The sequence below is a fragment of the Sabethes cyaneus genome, chromosome 2, assembly GCF_943734655.1.
Source record: "Sabethes cyaneus chromosome 2, idSabCyanKW18_F2, whole genome shotgun sequence".
Taxonomy (NCBI): domain Eukaryota; kingdom Metazoa; phylum Arthropoda; class Insecta; order Diptera; family Culicidae; genus Sabethes; species Sabethes cyaneus.
This window is the reverse complement of record NC_071354.1, coordinates 230,966,437-230,990,571: the sequence shown is the minus strand read 5'-3', so window position 1 is coordinate 230,990,571 and position 24,135 is coordinate 230,966,437. Positions and strand designations below refer to the sequence as shown.

The 24,135-nt window shown below is 42.3% G+C and overlaps 1 protein-coding gene across 4 annotated transcripts in view; it reads right to left on the bottom strand.

Moving 5' to 3' along the window:
• LOC128738242 (hippocampus abundant transcript 1 protein) overlaps positions 1-21,833 on the bottom strand; it is a 74,175-nt gene extending 52,342 nt beyond the window's left edge. For 2 of the 4 annotated variants that reach the window (XM_053833236.1, XM_053833237.1), the window contains exon 1: positions 21,089-21,833. In XM_053833236.1, coding sequence (XP_053689211.1) covers positions 21,089-21,169 — 81 coding nt within the window. In that variant the 5' untranslated portion in view covers positions 21,170-21,833. The remainder of the gene's footprint in view (positions 1-21,088) is intronic. The other 2 variants (XM_053833238.1, XM_053833239.1) reach the window with 1 other exon arrangement.
• Between the last annotated feature and the right edge of the window lie 2,302 nt (positions 21,834-24,135).

Below are 24,135 nucleotides of genomic sequence, written 5' to 3'. Positions count from 1 at the left end.
TTGTATAATATGAAACAATTTAAAGTCATCGGCATAAGATAATTTCTGGCATTCAATGGGTAGGTGAATATCATTCAGGTATAGTAGGAATATTAAGGGACCTAAATGACTTCCTTGCGGAACTCCAGATGTTGCGGCAAAAAATATCGATTGAGAGTCACCGATTTTTACTGCCATCTTGCGGTCATCCAAGTACGAGCGTATCCAATTCACTATGGAGCCGGAAAATCCAAAACGTTCAAGCTTAGCAATTGCAATTTGGTGGTTTAGTTTATTAAATGCAGCAGAAAAATCAGTATATATAGCGTCAACTTGGAGACGTTGTTGCAGCGCACGGATGATTGCAGATGAATACACCATAAGATTAGTGTTTGTAGAGCGCTTAGAAATAAACCCATGTTGTTCCTCCGCTATAAAATTACGGCAATAGTGAGTAAAAAAGTCGAGTGTAATCTTTTCGAACAATTGGGAAACGGAGCTCAGAGACGCGATTCCACGGTAGTTGTAGCAGCTTGCCTTATTTCCTTTTTTGTGCACTGGAAAGACGAAGGATTGCTTCCAGCATTTTGGGAAGGTACCTGAACCGAGTGATAAATTGAACAGGTACGTTAAAGGAACAGAAAGGCTATTTGAGCGTTTTTTGAGTACGATTGCAGGGATTCCATCTGGGTCAGAATTGGTGGAGCATTTCAGTTTGGTACAGGTACTACTGGTTGTTTCGTTTGAGATGTTGGGATGCATGGTTACTGATATGTGACATGGGACATTTGCGAAAGCTATTTCTACTTGATCACTAGTTAAAGTTTCGGAAACAAAAACAATGCTAAACTGTTCGCGAAATAAGTCACAGATACCTTGAGTGGTGTCAGCTGTATTATCACCGAAAGACATGGAGGTGGGCAAACCGGATTCTTTTTTCTGCTCATTCAAAGCAAAGCCATGGGTTTATACCGTCTTTAGACATTACCCTTCTTTATCGACAGACTTCGCAGCCGGCTGTTAGAGTACAGGAAAATTACGGGGCCAGTGCAACAATCCTACTGACTCTAACTAGCAAGCACCGCCTAGCCGAGATTCGAACATACGACGACTGGTTTGTTAGACCAGCATCGTACCTCGAAGCTAGCTGGGCGGTCACAGCTGGGCGGTTTCTGCTCATTCACGAACTTCCAAAACATTTTTGGTTTGCTTTTCAGACTTAGTTGCACTCGGCGTTGATAAGCTCGAAAAAGTTTTAAGTTGAGGTTTTTATAGCGTTTGTTGGCGGAAATGTACCGTGATCTACTGTGAGCTGTACGATGCTTGTTGAACTTTTTCAAGGCAGATAGTGTATTCAAAACTGTATTAATTATTCTTCTAATTTTATTTATTTCTAATTGTTCATATTTTCAATCAAGGAATTATTTCTGTCATTTTAATGGATTTCATTGATGAATTTGATGATTGATGAAACCTGTGACAAACACATAATCTTTTCGCAAGTTGTTTAAGATAGTTAGCAGGTGTCGTTCGTTAAATTTTAGAGAATGTATGATACTGTTATACAGATATACAGTTCTACGTCACCCTCTCGTACGCGCGGCAGTAGTTTAGTGAGTAAAACATTCGGGTGGTAACCGAAAAAGCGTGAGTGCGAGCCCCACCTGCTATTGCACAACCAGGGATGGTTCGATCACTTTGACTCAATTTTGATTCATTTGACGGTACCGTCTTAGCCGTGCAAAATTTGACACCTATGCCTGCAGACGGAGGCATTCGGCCCCGCGCGTGCCCCACGCACTGACTCTCTCTCTCTCTCTCTCTCTCTCTCTCTCTCTCTCTCTCTCTCTCTCTCTCTCTCTCTCTCTGCCGGAATGTCATATTTTAAATATAATGATGATGATGATAATCATGATGATGATGATGATGATAATCATGATGATGATGATGATGATAAGAAAGATAATGATTATGAGACGAAAAATGATAGACGTAAATGTGCTTTTCCCTGGACATTTGGTACTACTTGAGTTGTAAAATGCAATATAGTGAAGAAGTGGAGATCTCATCAGCCTCGCCTAACACTGGTTGTCTTCAACCGCGCTCCCACCATCAATTTTCCAACACAAACAACCACAAATGAACCAATAGGAAGATTAATCTCAGACCATCAGTAATAACTTATCAGGGCTCGACCCATGGAACAACTATTATCTTTCATCCCCCTGGCATTTATGCACTGTCCCAAAACAGGTCTACAAAGTAAATTGAACGCAACACGACCTGGGTGTTTGCGGTAGTCAACAGAAGCTTTAAAGCATAGAGTCGCACCCGCCTCCCAACCCTCGAGACCAAAGAGCTCGTGCGCAGTATTTATAACGGGAATCCGTCGCCAACCCCAAAAGCCGACCGCTAGAAATATTATCATTGTGAATTATATAGGGCACGGGAGGGTATTTTCGGCCTGTTTCTAAATTCAACCTGTTCTTTTCTTTCGCTAATAAAAATACTTTGCCGATATCACATCTTTAATATGTTATAACTACTTTCTCTAGAATGTTTATTTGTTTATTTGTTAGCAATCAACAGACCCAGATGGTCCTAATGATGCTTAAGTATACTTAAAATATTTACTTTGATTCTAGAACGTGGAATGTGGAAGTCGAATCCGGAAGAAACCCTATTGAAGGTTCGCTGCAGACCGATGACAGCACCGTGGGTTCCGTAATTAGTACGTCGAACAGGCAATCTGAAGAAGGCAGCATCGCGAAGAGCTCGAGAGCGGACGTTGATGTTTAATTCGCCGAGAAGCGAAGGGCAATCGATGTGATTGGTTAGCAGATCCGCAATCAGCATAGCACGGGAAAGCTCTCGCCTCACTTGCAGTGAGTCAAGTCCTATAAGCTGTGCACGACTTTCGTAACTTGGCAGCTGGTGTGGATTATTCCAGGGTAACCGCCGAAGAGCATATCGAACAAACCTTCGTTGGACAGCTTCGATCCTGTGTACTCCGTTGAGGTAATAAGGATTCCAAACTACCGAGCAATATTCAAGAACTGAACGCACGAGTGAACAGTAGAGAGCTTTCAGGCAGTAAATGTCTGTAAAATTCCTAGACACTCTCATTATGAATCCCAAGCAACGAGATGCTTTGGCTACTACATAGGAAGTATGCTGTTTAAAAGATAATTGCTCGTCGAGGTGTATACCGAGATCCTTAACACATGTTTCTCTATTGATTGCGTTACCTGCTAGATGATAGTCGAATCGAATTGGCATTTTCCTTCGTGTGAAAGTGATGACTGAGCACTTATTGTTGTTTAAGCTCATACGATTAGTTTGGCACCACTCAGCAAAAACGGTTAGTTGACGTTGAAGAAAGAGAGCATCCTCGGTGGTCCGAATTACACAGAATATTTTAAGATAAAAGATAACCGCGGGCGTTCAAGAGAGAAGTTCACATCGTTGAAATAAAGTAGGAATATCAGGGGTCCGAGATGGCTACCCTGCGGAATTCCGGAAGAGGCAGAGAACTCTTTGGATATACAGTCACCTATCTTGACTGACAAACGCCTATCTCTTAGGTACGACTGGAACCAACGTAGAACGTTAGGACCAAAACCCAGTCTGTCCAACTTTGCTATCGCGATGGCATGGTTAATTTTATCGAAAGCAGCCGATAAGTCCGTGTAAATGGCGTCAGTCTGAAAGCCATTGGACATTGCGTCTGTAGCATATGTTGTGAATGCTAAGAGGTTCGTAACGGTAGAACGTTTTGGTAAAAATCCATGCTGAGTTTCGGCAATATACAGCTTGCTATGATTGAAGACAGGTTCCAAGATGACCATTTCAAAAAGTGTAATGTAAGTATTCTACTGTTTTTTTATCAAAAGAATGCCAAAACCACCTGTTCTTTCACTAAAACTGGGCCAAGGCTGAAAAAATAGAAGCAATCGCTTAATGGGCCGCAAATACCCTCCCGTGCCCTATAAAAATGAATTTTTTTCTGTATGTACCTTATAGACTCGGAAACTACTGAATTGATCAGCATGAAGATTTGTATGCGGCGGTTTTTGGGGTCGGTGAAGGTTCTTATGATGGTTAGAGACCCCTCCCCACTTTAAGAGAGAGGGGGGGGGGGTTCCCATACAAATAAACCAAAAATTTCTGCACAACTCAAGAACTTATCAAGTAAATGAAACCGTTTTTTTCTATGGTGGTTTAAAACCCTTCTCCCCTCTTAGACGGGGGGCTCCCATACCAATGAAACACAAATTTCTGCATAACTCGAAAACTAAGCGAACTCGAGAAATTTTAGACTCTTCCATAAAACATTAATCAATAACAAGACCACCAAAAACTACCTATAGTAAACTAGATGATTTAGAGCGAGACTGAAGCCCCTTTCGAGAACTGTACCCCAACAAAACAGCCGTCCGTCACCAGTGTAGCGGAGAGCTCCATCGGGCATGTGGCCCGGAATCAGCGGAACTATTGGTTTGACGATTAATGTAGGAGGGTGATGGATGAGAAGAACGTTGCGCAGGCGGCCAAGATGCGCAGTGCCACACGTCAGAACGTGGAAAGACACAAACAGAAGAACGTTGCAACCAAATCTTCTGGGAGAAAAAGCACTACCTGGAAGAGCAGGAATATGCAGAGCTGGAGCGGCTGTATCGTTCTCAGGAAACGCGAAAGTTCTACCAAAAACTGAAAGGCTTTGTGCCGCGAGCCGAAATGTGTCGGGATAAGAATGGCAATATTCTGACGGATGATCGTGAGGTGACCGATTGGTCGAAGCAGCATTTCGACGAACACCTGAATGGCGCCCAGGCGAAGAATCATGGCGGCAGGGAAAGCGGTTTCGACGGTGCAACAAACGGGGAAGAGGTACCAGCCCCAACAATAGGCGAAGTTAAGGAGACAATCATGCAGCTAAAGAACAACAAGTCAGCTAGGAAAGATGGCATTGGAGCGGAGTTTATTGAAATGGGACCAGCAAAGCTGGCCGTTTGTATGCACCGGCTAATTGTTAGAATTTTGGATACGGAACAGCTACCGGAGGAGTGAAAAGATGGGGTTATCTGCCCGATCTATACAAAGTCAAAGGCGACAAGTTGGACTGTGAGAACTATCACCGTTCTCAATGCCGCCTATAAAGGTCTATCCCAAATCATTTTCCGCCCGCTATCACCAATTGCGAACAGAATTTATCAAGCCGGCTTCGTCGAAGGTCGGTCTACAACGGATCAAATATTTACACTGCAGTTGATCCTCCAAAAGGGTCGTGAATACAGAGTTCCCACGCACCATTTGTTCGTTGACTTCAAAACCGCATATGATACCATCCTCCGGAAACAGCTATGGAAAATTATAGACGAGAACAGCTTCCCCTGGCAACCTACGATGGATAGTACACAGTGCTGTGTTCTGATTTCGGGTGGATTGTCAAGTTCATTCGAATCACACAAAGGGTTTCGTCAAGGTGTTGGTCTTTCATGCCTGCTGTTCAACATAGTGCTTCAAGGTGTTATGAACCGAGTGGATATCAACACGCGGGACACGATCTAGTCAATTCGTCTGCTTTGCCGATCACAAGGATATTATCGGCAGAACATCTATGGCGATGGCTGAACTGTACACCAGACTAAAGCGCGAAGCAGAAAAGATTAAATACGTCTAAAACAAAGTACATGGTGGCCAGCGGAACCGATACTGTTCGATGCCGCTTGGGCAGTGATATATTTAAAGACGGCGATGAGTTTGCACTGGTAACGGCGGACAATGATACCAGCCGTGGGATTCGGAGGCGTATTATCAACGGAACTCGTGTAACCGTTCGTAGACTAACCTTTAAGAAATTTCTACTTTAAACTTGGTGGCTTATGCGCCACTCCCGGTAACCCGAGAGACCACCAGTCGTGTTAGGTTTGCCCGACTAATGTTTAGCATGAGATGTTTCTCAGGGGTCGGCTAGAACGGTACAGGGGTTACGCAACTGAAAATAGATACCAAGAGAACCGCTTCGCACCGCCGTGCGATAGAACCGCTAAAAACAGGTATGCTACTAGATCCAAACCCGCGAACGTTACGACCCGGAACGAAGCTGAAATACCAAAGTGAAGGCAACGAAAGGAAGAGTGAGTGATCCTTAGAATGGACTCTGCTCAAACGTACGAATGAAAAACGTAAAATAAATATCTTGAACTTTGTATTCAGTAACCGTATAACGTTCGGGCTGGACAATTGTTTGTAGGTTTTCTAGCACTGTGTTTATGGCCATAAACGTATCACATACCTGCGCAGGGTTTTTGACGATGCTCGACGATGGCTAGCGTTGTCCTGGTCGACGGCGAAGATGGCGACGTCACGGTCGATGGCGGTTGACTCGTCGCCAGATGTTCGTGTGTGCATTGGCCGAAACTAAAGGTGCGGAGGGTGGTTCGGCTGGACGGAAGGCTTCCGATTTTACTCTTCACGAGAGCGACACAATGACCAGGGTCATGCGTACCCGGGTTTTGTCCTTGGCAGGGACCAACGTGCCCGGAAGACCCCACGTACTGCGTTTCCGTGATAGATCTCCCGAAACGGAATGAAACCCCTACCTCAGACTCGACAAAAGGCACGCAATTGACGACGTGTCCTGATTGTCGGCTCTCGGACTTCGGCCACGGAGTGTAACGTTAAAAAGGCCGGTAAAACACGCGCGGCAATTGACGACCGCCGTGTACACTTTCGCAACGCAAACTTAACGTAAAACACCACACGCCCCCGTTTGACTGCCACGAAGGCGGGCCTTAACTGCACACACGAACGGAACGGAAAGTGGACCGTAGCACTCCAGAATCCAGCAAAAAAGAATTCCGTACAAAAAGCGCATGGAGCGCTACTGTCCCGTGCGAACGGAAATACGTGAATTACTACACAAAAAGTCTAACAAGAATTCAAAATTTACCTTTGTACGATTAATATCCCGGTACACTTGAACAGAGTTCACTTTTAAGGTTTTTCCAGCAATCCAAGGAATAACTCTTGGTTTAATTATTTAAAAAAACACAATAACCCTTTGGTTATTTTAAACTTGAATAGCACAATATTCGTTTAAACAGCTCAATAGCACTTTTGAGAACTTCTGTTCACCAGCCGATACGTAAGCGAAATGGACGAGTAGCTTGAATATTTTAATAAAGAAACCTCGGTTCTTTTATTTAAATTTTGGCGGTTTCTAGACAGCATGGCTGCGCCCACTAAACGGATAAACTAATTTAAGTATGGCGAAATGAGTACCTTATTTTCTCTTGCACACCTTTAGCAGCATAATACTAAAGTGACATCTAGTGGTCGTTACCAATTTATGTTTTATCGAGCTTTACTTTCATGATACGAAATATTGCACGCATGCCATTAGAATAAATCATCGCACGTGACTTATACAGTACGAGCGTTGCCTATATTCCGGCGTTACCCGAAATATTACGTTCGCGAAACTTTTCACATATGAGCAAACCTTTTAGTCGAGCTGAGCAAACATTAAAAATCTGATGCAAATAAAATTTATTATCTAAATTTCGGCGTAAAATCCACAACATGTTACACTCGTGCTTACTATGGGCTTCACAAACAATTGCGGTCGAGCAGACTAAGTCCCCGCACAAAGTGCACCCTGTACAAGACGCTTACTAGACCGGTTGTTCTCTACGGGCACGAAACATGAACAATTCTCGAGGAGGACCTGCAAACGATCTTCGGCGGCGTACAGGAGAACGAAGTATGGAGGCGGAGGATAAACCATGAACTCGCACAGCTCTATGGCAAACCCAGCATCCAAAAGGTTGCTAAAGCTGGACGGATACGATGAGCAGGGCATGTTGCAATAATGCCGGACAACCGCCCTGCAAAGATGGTGTTCGTCTTGAATCCGGTAGGAACAAGACGGTCAGGAGCGCAGCGAGCAAGATGGTTAAAAAAGGTGGAGAGAGAGCTGGCGGAGAGTATTCGGTGCCCGAGGAATTGTAGAGCGGTAGCCCCTTGGAGAACCCTTGTTCAACAGGCTTTGTCTTAGGACGGCAAGCCACTCAAGTAAGTAAGTAAGCATAGTCAATCATACTCTGCATTCGGAATTGTCATGTCAAATACGGGCAAAACGTTAAAAGTAATCTTACCAATCATTGCTAAATTTAGAGTTCAAATTGAGAACTTGCATACATCCACCGGTCGCCTAATGAGCAAAAAATATTGCCCTAGTTGGTAAGGAAACAAAAAAGATGTGTAAAAGATTTTGTGGAAAACACAAGACCACATTTATTATTCAAATCATAAGACTCAAATCAAAATTAAAACGGAGCAAAAATTGTCGTGCGGCTGCGCTCAATTTGTGACACTTCTTCCAACTTTATTGCCTGTGGAGGAGACCGTAGATCAGTGTCCCCACAATTGACACTAATTGGTCAAGTCGCTCACTATGGGGCATTTATCGTACGGGTGGTGATCAAGCTATGCAAAACAAGCCACATACCCAATCATCGTGTGGTTGACCTGACCTACAATACGAACAGTTATCAGCACAATGGAAACCTAACAGAATAATTGCGAATGTGGGTAGTGGCGAATGAATGCGGCTAACAAACACCGGGGATTTCCCTAATGAATGACACTATTATAGCTAAACCGCCATGTGAGTTACGTCATTTTTGGCCATTCTGAATACCGCACACAATGGCAAATTAAAAAGTTTTAATTTATGCAACCTGCTCCATAACCACTACGAACGTTAATGGCGAACGATTCTTTGAAATTGTTCCGCTAAACCCGCCGCCGCCGACAGCTGGGAAAACTTATTTAAATTCCTCTCGCTCGTGCAGTGAGTTTTGATGGGCAGGGCAACAATGTCAAAACGACCAGAAGAGGAACATCTTCCACTTCCACTGCACGTTGTTGGTGTGCGGTGATAGAAAAAGCAATAACAAACGTGAGACACGTGTGGTTCCGGTTTTAACTGGCGCACAACTATTGCTTTCGGATGGGGAAAACTAGTAGATAGTGTTGGCACACTTGAAACGCTGTTTCCTCAATAGGATGGGACGTTAATAAAATTGAGGTTCGAGAGAACAAAACTTATTCTACAGCAAGCTAAAAGCACTATAATTAATTAACACACAAGCAGACAGTCTGAAACCTATTAACATCGACGCTACAAATTAGTGATAAGATAATCATTCACCAAGACATGCTAAATAACAGTTTTGCAGTGGACATCACCAGCGCAAACGGAATCGCATGTACAGGAAAGACATTTTTTGGCATATGTCTGGATTGATTTATGGTTTGCCAAATCTCGGATGACCTCCAGTCAGGCGACCCGTGCCGTACCTTACTTGCCAGCACACGTCGAAAATGTAACGATTTGAAACAATGGACGACGGAGTATTGGTACTGTTATTACATGAACGTCAGCAACCGATGTTTCGGGTTGCAGAGTCACATTTCGTGGCGAATTTATTTCACACCCGCAAGCCAACAAATTCGACCTCCGATGGCCGATGGGAATGGGAAACATTGCAGGTTGCATACAGTTGCCCGTTTCTCGTGTTACCCAACATCGGAGAAATTTATGAGAAGCTACTGTTCCAATCTAGTTTATTTTCAATTCGTTCATTCGAATCAGGTCAGACTGGATGAAGTAGTTGAAACTTTTCGGTAAGTTCAAACGATGTCATAATCTCTCTATAGTAATAGATTCAACCTACACGTGCCATTCAAGCCACCGCACGATAGTGCGCCGAACCAATGCAACCGGGAAATGCCATAACTTTGTCCCAACCAATGTCAGTTCAACCACCAGCCGAGAACGGAGAATCTATTTCTGGAATTAAAACGAAGGACAAAACCAATCCAACCGAAAGCAATTGATTGCTCAATCAAACTTCACGCTAGGGACGCCAAATAGCAGCAATTACTGGATTGATAACGAGAATATGGCCGGTACGCAGCGAAATTATCGGCTGATGGACACTCCTGCGGGGAGCGGTCAGGTGCTTTCATTCCCACATTAGCCGAATGCTAATGAGCAACGATGTGTAAACAGCAGAGCACATGTGGACAATTTCGAGTAGTTCCAAGTAGTAGTCACATTCCGATTCATGTTAGGGCAACGACATGTGTGGTTTCCCACCTATGCGATGATTCATATTAGCATACGGTGGCGCTTTGATAATGAGCAAAGCAGCACTGACGTATTTGGGCTACATGAATCAGTAATAAATTTTGTCAAACAAGCCATGCATGTCATGAAGTAAATACATATATTAAAATTATTGACCGTACTTTAACAGCTCCACGATGACGGTAGGAAAACTTCTAAAAAACTTCGCAAGCATTCGAATCGAATGCTACGTCGCCGGCAAAAAAGTTCACGATGCTAGCTCAGATAATAATTCAACGTTAAATGATGAATAACGGTCACCAACACGCGCACGGCAATAACAATGACAGATATAAACTTTTTTGCACATCATGCAAGCCATTCAATTTTGCTTGCCACTGGCATTGCTATAGGTACATGCTTCATCGCAGTAGAGGAACGACAACGTCGACAGACTGAATTGATTACTGTTAATCACGTGACGGCCAATTGCCGAGCTCAGCTGTTTAGAAGAGTGTCGTTCAGGGGCAACTGCATACAGTGCTTGGTTGGGAAGGAGCACAATGGAGGCCATTTATTCTCTCAATTTGATTATTTTCAGTTCCTCAAATGAAGCGTATGATTTGTAACAAATGCTGCTCAGAAAATGGTCACCCTAACAGCACGAGTTGAGTTTCTCAAACAAAAACTGTTTTATCACGAATAGTCGGTTCAAAGCAATGGAAATAAAATATGCAGGATTCTATTTCTTAACCAATCCTAAATAGTAGGTTTCCCTTATGATTTATACACATGATCGAAGCCTAAGCAAAAAGTTCTTACTTGAGTCATCTATGCGTAAGAATAAGGCCAAACGAACAGCAATAAGCTTTTCTCACAGGACGCTGAAAACGCTGTTCCCAACGCCGCCTACAGCTGAGCGTGAAGACTGTTCCCAAAACTAACTTTGTTAAAATGCAAATCTGAAGCATACGGTAGCAAGGAAATACGTGCTTTTCAACGCAATTTACTATTGTTAACGATTTATTTCGGAAGCGTAGTACTGCTGACTACATGGGACCGTATGCTTCGGAGAATTTTTCAGTGACGATCAAACCATCATGTTTTAATCATATGGTTTGGTCTATCAGCTCGATTATGAATACTTTTTAACAAATCAAGTATCTGCACTGACTATAAGCGGAATTTTGTCTGATTTCGCAATCAGATTTTGAAATAAGAAATTGAAATGTTTGAAAAACTTTCGAAAATTGCAAAGGATGCAAGTTAGTAGAATCATAATTGATATGCGTTTTATTGTTTAATCTCTCCGTCTGTTCAATACGTACTAATCTAATCGTCATTTCAGATTTCAGGGACCTAATTGCATTGTATTCTAAGTAGAATTTCAAGTTTTATTGTACTGTCTGGCTTCCTGATCTATCTGTGGTGATCGCATATTACTAGCCTACTAGCGGTACGATAATCTTATACTTCGGCAATTTCGGTTTCCTCGACTCTTGAAAAAAGTGACAGAATCGTTCCATCTAAATAGGTCAGGAATTATTCCTTTCAATTGAGGGGGTGAGAAGGAAAGGGGTGTAAGTGACAAAATTAAAAAAATCGAGATAATGGTAGGAAACGATACTTTGAGCATGGTTTTATGCATGCTAGAAAATTCACGTCAAAATTTTACCGTTTAATGACTTTTTTTAGAATCATGAAAAAACAGCAAAAATAAAAGTTGGTTTTCACTTGGAAGGAAAAGGGTGTAAGTGCACTATATGAGCAATGCCATCTCAACTAACAAAACGGTTTGTCTCGAATATTTTGGGATGAAATTTTGCTGATATGTTGGAAGCTACGCAAGGATTCATTTTCCACGAAACATAATTATTTTCGTCTGGAGTTACTTTTCAAAAAGGCGTATTTATAAATATTTTTTTTTTTTCAAAATATATCTTAAAAACTACTTTATTTGTTAAAAATGACGTCAACGGAAAAGTTGAAAGAAATTAGGTGTATTTTCAAAAAAAAATACTCTGAAAGAAAAAACTGCAAAATCAAAATAAAAAGCATAAAACGTGAATTATCTCAAAACATGTCCCCTCAGATTCGTCTCATTTTTATTAATGATAAGTTAAAACATGTTCTAAAATCTGGCGAAGAGCTACTAATGGGCACTCTATCGGATTTTTTGTTTTATTCTAACAATTTCTCAAAAATTTCCAAATATTACTTATTTTTGTAAAATTAAAAAAAAACATCAAATTCTTCGCATAACAAATTAAACAAATTAGAGTGCTCTAAGCAGGCTACCACTATAGCCGAGAATAATTGAACAAATTTCGTCATATAAACTTATTTCTTAGGTACAGCCGTTCTGAAGTTAGGCAATTACAAATATTTTATGAAGATTTCGATTCTAAGATATCAGACCACCGAAAGGAATGGGGGGGGGGTCGCGAGAAACAAACAATGAGATTTTTTTAATCAGGGATTACATATAATTAGAATTCTAGAGGAAAATCGATGTCTAACGATGTTTCTATTTCGTGATATAAAACGTATACGTATATACGCTAACCCCGCAGATAACAAAATTCTGAGCTATTTTTCATACCATCTTGAAGGTGACAATCACTTGTATAAACTTCTCGAAGACCACTACTTTCTAGGTAATCTGTAGCGTAAGTTACAGCGTATACTATAATATTACATATACGGTAGCGCCACGTAGTGAGGCAGTTCTGCACTATTTTCTATACTATCTGCAAGGAGGTTATTACTCAAACAACTTTGCCTAAGAAAGTAATACCTTAGATTACATGAATTATAAGCTATAGCAAATAAAACGAGTTCGCATATACATTAGCGCTGCACGTTGAGAATATTCTGAACTATTTTCAGTGTCATTTCCGAGATGACAGTCATTTGAACAACCTTCAAGAAGACTGCAACTTTCTAAATAGTCAGTAGCGTAAGATACAGCCTATACAAGAATATTACATCTGCACTAGCGCCACGTAGCGAGAAAATCCTGAACTACTGCTGCCTGCCCGCTAACCTACCTTTCAATGAAGACGATTGTAATATGATTCCAAGATTGGCACTTGCACCCTTTTCACTCCAAGTAGTAATTCCCTATAATCGCTTGGAATGAAAGGGGTACAAGTGCATACTGGGAAGGAAAGGGGTGTAAGTGCAAATAACATTTTCAAAACTATCTTATAAATCCCGAAAATCAAAGTGGTTTTCCAAGATTTCAATATAATTTAATAAAGTAAAGCCAACACAACCACAGTGCGTCATTAGTTTTCTATTATATAATCTGACGAATTTTCTAGACGATATTAACTTTGGATCTGATTTTCTCGAAATTTACTTTTTGTCACTTACACCCCATTCCTTCTGACCCACTCAATTGCATATGGTCTAGGTTGATATCCTGAAAGTAAACCGCATTGTAAACCTGCAAAACCATCCCTTTTCCTTAATCGATTTTGTTGTTTGAAAAAAAGCGCAACCAGCCTTTCCCTTTAACCGATTATATCGATTTACTGTGTGAGAATTTATTCGAAACTGAAGTCTTGTATGAAACCGTGGGGTAGACGAAATATTCGAGCATATAACGTGACGCAGAAATTCTCAAACGGAAGAACTATAGCTGACTGACACTCAAAGACTAGTGACGGAATTCTTTACATCGTTTCGGTTTTATCGTAGTCAAATATAAAAAGAACTAAAAAGTAGACTGCCAAGAAAACGTGCAAGGTATGCAAGGTACAGAGAACAATAAGAATAATTGTTAATCTTTTAATCATAATCATTTTTAACTGGCATTTTACAGGTTAGCTGGAATGGGTTGTTCCATGGCAGGTGACGGAGGGTAAATCGAATGAATTTGCGTTGTATTTTCTCTAACCGAGAATGAGGATTCCAGACCAATACCAATTCCAGCGTCGAACGGACTTGCGCGCAGTACTAATTCCAGCAAATTATAGCAAAATCAAATGGATGTGTCCAAATTAAGCACAGCTGCTGATGGGGTCCAACATAGGTTGGTTACCCTATATCGGTGAAGCTTTTCGCAGTTTTTATGATTAGGCCAAGACTGCGGAACGCTTTAGCAACGATGCAGCTAATGTGCTGCTTGCAGGTGAGCTGTGAGTCAAGGAAGACTCCCAGGATCCTTGGTGCAGGACTCTCTTACAATCAGTTCAGCACCTAGATGATAGCTGAAAAGGATTGGCCGTTTTATCTTGAAGAACGACACAACTGAACACTTGAACACCATTTTATTTTCTTTACACCATATAGAAGAACTCTCCTGGTGTTGTTACAGGAACATGGCGTCTTCTACTTTTTTGACCTCGAGATGGACCTTAAGTTCATCAGTAAAGGAAAGCCTGGGCCCACGTAGCGAAAAGTTTACATCGTTAAAGTATAGCACGAAGATGGGCGGGCCTAGATGACTACCTTGTGAAATACCGGATGTAGCAATAAACTCGCTGGATATTGATTCTCCGATTGCAACAGCCAGATACTGATCAGCCAAGTAGGACTTCCGTCAGAGCAGTAGAATGCTGCCAAGTCTCATCCTGTCGAGTTTGGACAGTCGCAATTTCATAATTTAACTTATAAAGCAGCAGAGAGGTCGATGTAAATTGCATACATTTGAAAACGTAGCATAAATAGTAAATGAAAGGAGATTCATTGTGGTGGATCGAGGTGGCATGAATCCATGTTCAGAATCGTCAATGAATTTCTTACAGTGGTAGAACATTGGTTCCAAAATTACTTTTGCGAATAGTTTTGAGGCCGCACACAAAGCGGCGATACCTCGAAAATTATTGATGCCGTTGTTATCACCGTTCTTATGAACACGGTCTTTATCGCCACTTTCACGGATTTAACTATACACTTCCACAGTCATCCCATGCGCCGAGCTGCCGCAACCTTGAATAAAATGCCACCGGGTATATATGCATTGGTTAATTAGCATCAAATACCAAAAGCCAAAATACCAAAAGATCCGTCAAGAAATCAGGCATCTGAAGAATAATAAACGATCAGCTGGAAAGCACCGACTCTTGACAGAGCTCTACAAAAATAGCAAAAAACTACAAGGTATACAGCCCTAAGGGTTGTACGAAAAGGTGACGTAGGATTATATCAGATCATTAGATCGAAGACTAATGTAAACTGCATTTCTGGCATATGCATGTTTATAAGAATCTGTGAGTGTCATTGTTTAAGTGAATGTTTAAAAGAGAAGAGCAAAATATTCAGTTTCAATTCTTCATTGAATGCAATGGTGGCTTTAAAAATACGTGGACGGGGGTTCATAAGTACAACGCCTGCAACCATTGAGGCATAGAGATTTATTTTAAAAATCACTTGTGTGCATCATCAAGGTTGAAATAGTAATGAATGACCAGCCCATAGATTATTGTATTAAATATGATTATGCGTAGCTTGACATGTTTCGATAATCTTACTTTAACTCGCTTGTGGCCTTTAAAAGGGCCATTGATTACAAATAACATTAAAGCTAAAGCACGTTCATCGCAAATATGAAGTGCCATTCGAATGTCCTTCTCTTTGGCATGAATGGCAGTAGACACTTAAGTTAGCGGCGTCGATTGACTGTCTTTTGCTTCGAGAAGGATTTACTTTCACAGCTTACCGCTTGTTACATAGCAGAAAATATGGCACATACGCAAACATTTCTGTTTTATTTGTATGAGAGTGGAGAGTCCTTATCCTCTTACCACAGGGGTTGATGGGTCTCAAACCATCACAAAATAAATTCATGCCTCCAAAAACCCCCGCATATCAAATTTGGTTCCATTTGCTTGATTAGTTCTCGAGTTTTGACGAAATTTGTTTTTCATTTGTATGGGAGCCCCCCCCCCCCCTCTTAGAAGGGGAAGTGGTCTCAGTACACCATAGAAAAAAATCCTGTCTTCTGAAACCCCCACATGCCAAATTTGGTTCCATTTGCTTGATTAGTTCTCGAGTTTTGAGAAAATTTGTGTCTCATTTGTATTGGAGCCCCCCCCTCTTACACCCTCCTTAAAATGGCTCTCTTATCCACCCCTCCCCAAAAAATTGCTGGTCAGTTTATCTATCCGACGACACATAAATTGTTCAGTTTCGTTCAGTAGTTTAGTAGTTATTAGCATTTGAAATCTTTCATTCAAACGTTACACTCCTATTTTCGTTTTCACAAAGTGCTACCCAGTCCCAGTATAGTAAACAAAGACGTAGTCCTACGTCAAAAAACACTAGTAACGGCGCTTCATTGGATAATTGGAAGAGAAGAAACTACCGGAGGAGTGCACAGAAGATGTGGTTGGTCCCATCTATAAAAGAGGTGTTCGGCTCGATTGCTACAATTACCGCGGCATTATGCCGATCAACGCCGCCTACAAGGTGCTCTCCCAGATTTTATTGCGTCGTCTATCCCCAATAGCAAGGGAATTCGTAGGCCAGTTTAAGGCGGACTTTTGGGGGCCCATGCTACTATAGATTAAATTTTCACCTTCCGGTAAATCATCCAGAAAGGTCGGGAGTAGAACGTACCCACGTATCATACTTTCGTAGGTTTCAGCGCAGTATATGATACAGTTGAACACGAACAGCTATGGCATATAATGCCAGAAAACGGGGTTTCGGAGAAACTGATGCGGCTGATGAAAACTACCCTAGGACGGTTGATGTGCTACGTGCGTTTTTCAGGTACACTCTCGTGTCCCTTCGAATCGCGCAGAGACATTCCTGCAAGGGGGGTCACGACCCTGTAGGTTATTTAACATCGCTATTGAAGGTGTGATCCGGCGAGTGGGCATCGGAACGAGAGAAACGATCTTCAGCAAGACCAACTCCTAGGCTTCGCAGACGATCTGGGCATCGCTACAGGAAACCTTGGGATGGCGGAGGCAATCTACGCTAGACTAAAAACGAAGGATAGGGTTACAAATCAATGCGTCGAAAACCAAATATATGGTAGGAAGGGGCTCCAGAGACAACAATGTTCGCCTCCCACGGACAGTAACTATTAACGGCGATGAAGTGAAAGTGGTTGATGAATTCATATACTTGAGATCTCTGGTCACTGCCGACAATTTTTTTTGTCGGAAGGTTCGAGCCCTGCGACCATTATTTTGATCTATAGTGGTCCGCTGGTAACAATACGGGTAAGGAAAGTCAACGACGCATTCAAGGTAGAAAACGGGCCAACTTGTACCTCGGGATATCGGCAAGACGCCGATCAAGGAGCATACACCGCCGCACAAAGCTGACGATGTAGGTATAAAATCCTAACCAGACCGGTAGTCCTCTACAGACTTGAAACTGTAACTTTACCCACGGAAGACAAACATGCAGGTGCCGTATTTGAAAGAAAGGTACAAACGGAAATCGAAGAGTGGAGCAGGCGTATGAACCACGAGCTATAGGCACTGCTTGGAGCGATCCCTATCGTATATCTGGCGAGAGTTGGTAGGCTACGTTGGGCCGAATACGTCGTAAGGATGCCGGGCAACTGGGCAGTGAAATCCGTGCAGAACTTCCATGATTTGAAGCATCACTACTAGGATCGAAGCAATCTGAAAAAAAATGCAATCCTCTGTGTGTTCTTCTATAGCGTAATTCCCACCGTCATGTTGGGAGCGCCTGCCGTCGTGTTAGATTCTCCACGAAAACCTCAACCTATTCTGGATGTGCGATGAATGCACTAAACTAACAAAGTTCGCTCGCTTTAAAAGTGCCGAGCTGAGCTCAAAGACGAAATTGTCAGGAATAACCACCAGGTTTCAAACCTCACTGACAAGGTCAATGCTGCAACCCCGATGCATATACCTGTGCCGCGATCGTCCTTCAAAACGTCGTCAAGGTGACTCCGAATAAACCGGTCAACGGTACAAAACCCATTGAGAACCATGACAAGCGTGTGGTCAGTCTCCCAACCAATTTGTTTTGGGTGTACTTGTCGCGTTTCCACCCTACCGTGACCACTGACGTCGTTGAAGGACTAGTTCGAGATGGCCTACAAATTCGGGATGCCAAACGAGTTGTTCCCTTAGTAAAAAAGAATGCAGACCTCCAGTCATTAAATTTCGTGTCCTTCAAGGTTGACATTCCCTTGAAATACAAAACTGAGGCTTTGACCCCTGAAAGTTGGCTACAAGGAATCGCTTTTAGGGATTTCGATGACGCCTGATTGAATCCAGCGGTATGGCTTACATCTGTCCGCCGCTCCGCCTATCACTCCAGCAGTTAGACCACCCGGAAACCCTGCTGTCGACACTTTATACGCGACTTCGATGGCGCCAGTCTCTCCAGCCTCTTTAGAGCCCCGACTTCAGAAGTTTAGTTGCTGAAATGCTGACGATACCGGGATGCATCGAGAACTTCCCCACTGGTGATCGGCACTCTGCTTCCAGTCAATCGTTTCAAAACCAGGAACTATAGTTTGTAGTACGACCGCACTGAACTCCAACGCTACTACCAAAATGTGGGTGACATGAACACGAGTGCTGTCGACCATCTGTTCGTATGCGCCCGTATTGACCGAAACCTGGCTTGATAATCGTACGTGCTCTCGGCAGATATTTGGGCCAAATTATGACGTGTTTCGCTGCGACCGCAACCTAAACAATAACTGCAAAAGTACAGGAGGTGGCATCTTGATAGCAGTCCATCATCAATTCAACCCCTCTCTCATCGAAATCGATCATTGGCTCCTATCGAGCAAGTGTGGGTTGGAGTAAAGCTTTCAGACCGAAGGCTGTTCTTGTGTGCACTGTGTTAACCTCCTGATCCCATAATCTTGAATGCTCATATGAACTCAGGTAATGATAATAGCATCAACGACGTCTCCAGTGGACGAGATAATCGTTATGGGTAATTTCAACCTGCCTGGGATAAAGTGATGGATGGCTCCTTTCCCGCTTGTTAAGCACATTCTACATCATCCAGCCTTGCTGGCTACTGTCCGTCAACAAATACATACGTCTTGAAGTGACTACTGCACCACCGATCGTCTATTATGATTTTGCCCGTTCAAGGAAATTCGAAGAACCTTGACTAGCATCAACTGGGATGCAGTCTTGGACAAAGAAGAAGTTAATTCTGCCTGCCACAATGACATTCTCTAATATCCTGAACTACACTATCAATCGACATGTCCAAAAAGAACCATGCCGGCTCAGAAGATGAACCCTGGGTAAACGCTTTGTTACGACGTCTGAAATTCGAGAGTGTAACATCCAAGAACAACAATCCGAGAAACAAAAAAAAAGCTGTCGTTTACTCAATTTGAAGACTCTTGAAAGGAGACCGGTCAACGCTCAAGCTATGGTCGTGGCTAGGCTCATGACAATGCGGTTCAACGGGGTCTACAAAAGATTCGATTTCAATTTGAGTATTATTGGACTACAAACAATCTTCAACGACGACTCTTTCGCAGATAATTCTGATCGATCTGTATAGATAAGCGCATTTGAAACAACGGATGCCTCTGAACGTGGAACAAAGCCAATAAGTAGGTGTATTTAGTTTTCTCGAGCAGTTCTATTGATTAGCCCAGAAGTAATATATCATACTTTTTCCAATGCAATAACGTTTCCAAATTATACATATATCTTTGTTCATTTTGTGGTTTTACCTAACATTATTAAAAAAAAATAAGTATAAAGCATTCGGCCTGCGTTTGCGTTCAGACAAAGAGGTGATTTGTAATCTCAAGAAATCACAGCAATCCCAATCAGCTGGATGCAGGCACAGGCTCAGAAATGCAAAACATCTTACCGTCCACAAACGACGCGCTATGTTCACCCCTTCCGAGAGCAAACTAGTTCCTTACATCTTTTATCATAGCAAAATTCCATGCAGCCTTGAACTTCAAACTACCTTCAACACCATATGCAAAGTTGTCGAACGGATCAACAACATGAGTGGTGCAAAGCAAGCAAAAGCATGCAAAGAAATTTTACGGAACGGAGCCGCAGCACGACCGGCGCAGCATATTAAACTAGCGTGCGGAATTAACTGTACTGTCGCGTCCGGCCACCGCCAGACAAATAGCAAGTTCATAAAATATGCAGAGCAGGTTCGATTATACAAAAAACAACAGAATTATGATCAATACTTGTTGAATGTTAGAAATCGCCATTACAGCAAACGAAAATTATTCTAGCAATAACTTCTAAAGGGTTGACGTTGATCTTAAAACAAAAAACAAATAATCAATTTTTAAAGTGTGCACAACTTAGAAGTTGGAACACTTAAATTATCTATCTTCAAACAACTATTTTAATAGTAACCTAATAGCAACAGAAACATCAATTGCTAAAACAATAGCTTGTTTGCAGCTTTCTATTAGAACTTGTCACGTTAATTGATACGTTTCGAGTATTATTACATCGAAACAGATGTGCTTGTCGTGCACACACAAAACACAAAGCTCCACCCGATAAGAAAACCTTCTTCAATGATACCTAATTGGGGCTCAAATGCCGCGTGTAATTTACTGCCCGACAGTGGGCTGAAGGTTCAATATTAAACAACCAAAGCCTGTGTTCATTTTTAGAGTCGTGTGTGAATTCCGCCAGGGATCATTTACGGGGCATACATTTAGTTTTATTCATAGTAAATTAAGTAGAGAAATAGAGTATTGGTAAAATAAACTTGTGTTATAGCAGTTTATTGCGTGATCCCACAGTTACCGATAGTTTGAGTCATTATTTGGTAACCGTCTCGTTCCAAACAAACGGGCCTCAACTTTATGACGCATTCTGCTCTGCTCTGCTCCGCTTGCACAAAAATGACTATAGGCATGCCCGAGTATGGCATACGGGCAGGCACACGAGGACAAACAGAGGCTCACCACAAACAACGTAGGCACCTGCTGCTGCCCCGTTGAACAAACTGACGATGCTGTTTCCGCTCAAAACAAACAAGCTCTAAAAAAAACTAACTTACCGTAATTACGCCATCCTTGATGATAGCTGGTTTCTTACTCCGCACCACCATGATGGGCTTTTTGAGTGATCTTTTGGACATCCCTGGTCACGCACGAAAGCAGATGGTTCAGACTTTCCAAAATAAAGCGAAATAAAGTTAGCTGTACTTTACGATGACAAAAACAATCCGAAAACGTCACACCAAACGAGAGCCGCAATTGTGCCAGCACTTCCTTTCCGGGCTTGCACAAATTGGTGACACACAGATGAAGCTACTAGGCCACTTCCGTCTATCCTTTTCACCACAAAAATCAATCACTTGTCATTCACATTCTTAAACTCAGAACTGTTTCCTGCATTAGCGAATGATAACACTCCGTAGGCCTCACCATGACGGTCATCGCCGTCAATTCCGAATCGAAACACCCTTACTGAATCAGCACCATTCAGACTGATTTCACAAAAATAATATTCCCACGATTGGGTACTTCCTCCATTCTGTTGTTCCGATCAAACACACTCTAAAAGCCACACACTATATCCGGTTCAGAACCTGAACGGGATCGAAACTTTTCACTCCAGCGGAAGGGCAAAAGATTTTCGTCACTTGTTAATTGGAAAAAATTCACTCACTTCGAAACGGTTCGGAATTGGCCTCAGTTTTGCACGGAGCACGAGCAGAAAAATGCTTCCTTTGCTCGGTCCGATTTACTCTTGCTTGCAGTGCAGCAGCGCAGGAAAAAACCACCAGAGCAGCAGCTGACACCCACACATAAACAAAAGTTGAACAGTGTTTCATGAATGAGAATTTGACAGCTGCATCGCGGACTGCCATGCGACGATGTAGTTGTGTGCGTTTACGTTTACGCACGGCCAGAACATGCGCTGAGTTCGCGAGCCGTCACACAAGCGCGAACTCAGCAGCTTTTCTTCATTTTAGCTGTGCAAACGACGCTATCTCAAACTCAAATTCAAAAGAACCGCGGGATCACGGCGCTTGCTTAAAATGACCGTTTTCAACCGGGTTTTCGGGCTGCCACCAATCATTGGCCGATAAAGTTGCGATTGTAAAGTTATAAAACTTAGTTTTGAGCGCCTTAGTAGAATCTCATATTATGAAATAGGGCCAGAACAAAATAAAGTGCGCTCCGCGGGTTAATTAGAAGTTTTTCGACATTGTGTTTGGACGAGAAGGAAATGTGGTTTCAAATAACTAATCCTACAGTATTTAAAGCATCTTGTAATTAAAAATGAAAAGTCTATAACCATAAACCAGCGGAATTCATCCGAATTTCACGATTCCTGAAGACGGTGGTCTAAGGTAAGTTTTTCATAATAAGACGCAATTCCTCATTTCTGCGCATAACAAAATGTACAAGATGCGGCAGCAAAAACCATTTTCTAAGAATCACCACAAGATTGAAACCGGAATACATTCAGATCCATAACGTGCATGAGGGATTATGATTAAACTGAGTGACCCCTGTGTCATCAAAAAATTTGCTCATAAGTTCACCGGTCCGGCTGAACAATGGGATGAAATCAGACCTCCACTGCTGATGATTACCCGCCATGGCTTTTACCTGTCGCCATAACAGGTACTCATCTGTAGGGAACGTGCGAAGTTAGAAGAATTAACGTAAAAATAAATCTAATGAAACTAAATCATTTGTTTCAGTGTAACGGAAATTGCTTTGCATGTGTTGCGAGAATTTGTCATACGAACGGTAAGAGACAAGGAGAGCAATCTTGAATCGGTCAATATGAGACTCACGTATACTGGCACATGGCATGATAAAGCTTGCTCTAAAACCAGAGAGTCAGTTTTTGGACGAACGTAGACGTTTACGGACGTTGTTGTTCCGTGTTCCGGAGGGCTCGGTCGGAGGCAACCGAGGCAGACACTACAATGGCGCAGAACAAAAGGGAATACGCTCCCAAAGAGTGAGTATAGTGTAATATATGGTGGCGTCTGGCAAACGCCAATTTGAGATAAATTAAAAGACGTTTGTGCGCGTCTGTTTGTTCTGCCTCTGGGAAGGCAGAATATATTATTCAAATACGCTGGTATGCGTAGCTTGTGCGCCTCTGGGAAGGCTGTGAAAAATCGCTTGTGTGCGATAATTCCCCTGAGAGGGATGTTTTAGTAACTCGCTTGTGCGCGTTTTACTTTATTGAATACGCTGGTATGCGTAGTTTGTGCGCCTCGGGGAAGGCTGTGAAAAATCGCTTGTGTGCGATAATTCCCGTGAGAGAAATGTTTTAGTAATTCGCTTGTGCGCATTTTACTTCATTGAATACGCTGGTATGCGTAGCTTGATCGCTTCTGGGCAGGCTGTGGAAAAATCGCTTACGTGTGATAATTCCCCTGAGAGGGTCAATAATTCCCTAGTGCGCGACTTTCTTTATTGAATACGCTAGTATGCGTAGCTTGTGCGCCTCTGGGAAGGCTGTGAAAAAATCATTTATGTGCAATAATTCCAGCTAACTGGCACCTTTATTTCATTTGCTTTGCGTTGACAAGGGCTAACATCACTGCGGGCTCAGGAGTCGTGGGCCCCACTGACAGCTGAAGAGCTAACTTGTGTAAAGATTAGCGAATATATGATATCTCGTTTACGCTAAAGCTAACATGTTGGCATCGAAAACATGACTTCCTGCCAGCGACTTGGGTAATTCCCCTGAGAGGGGTGTTTTAGTAATACGCTTGTGTGCGTGTTACTTTACTGAACACGCTGGTATGCGTAGTTTGATCGCCTCTGGGAAGGCTTTGGGAGATCGCTTGTTTGCGATAGTTCCCCGGAGGGGAATTTTTTAGTAACTAGTTTACGCAATTTGGCAACTTTTATTCGACCACATGTTCCTCTATGAGTATTTTAAGTTCCTATGAAAAGGACGGAATACAGTGGAGTTTCGAACCAAAGCGCAATTTTTTACAATTTGGTATGAGGATGACGACAAAAATGATGATAGTAATGACGGAAATGATAATGATACTAACGGAAATGATTATTGTAATCACGAAAATGATAGTAGTAATGACAAAAAATAATGATAGTAATGACG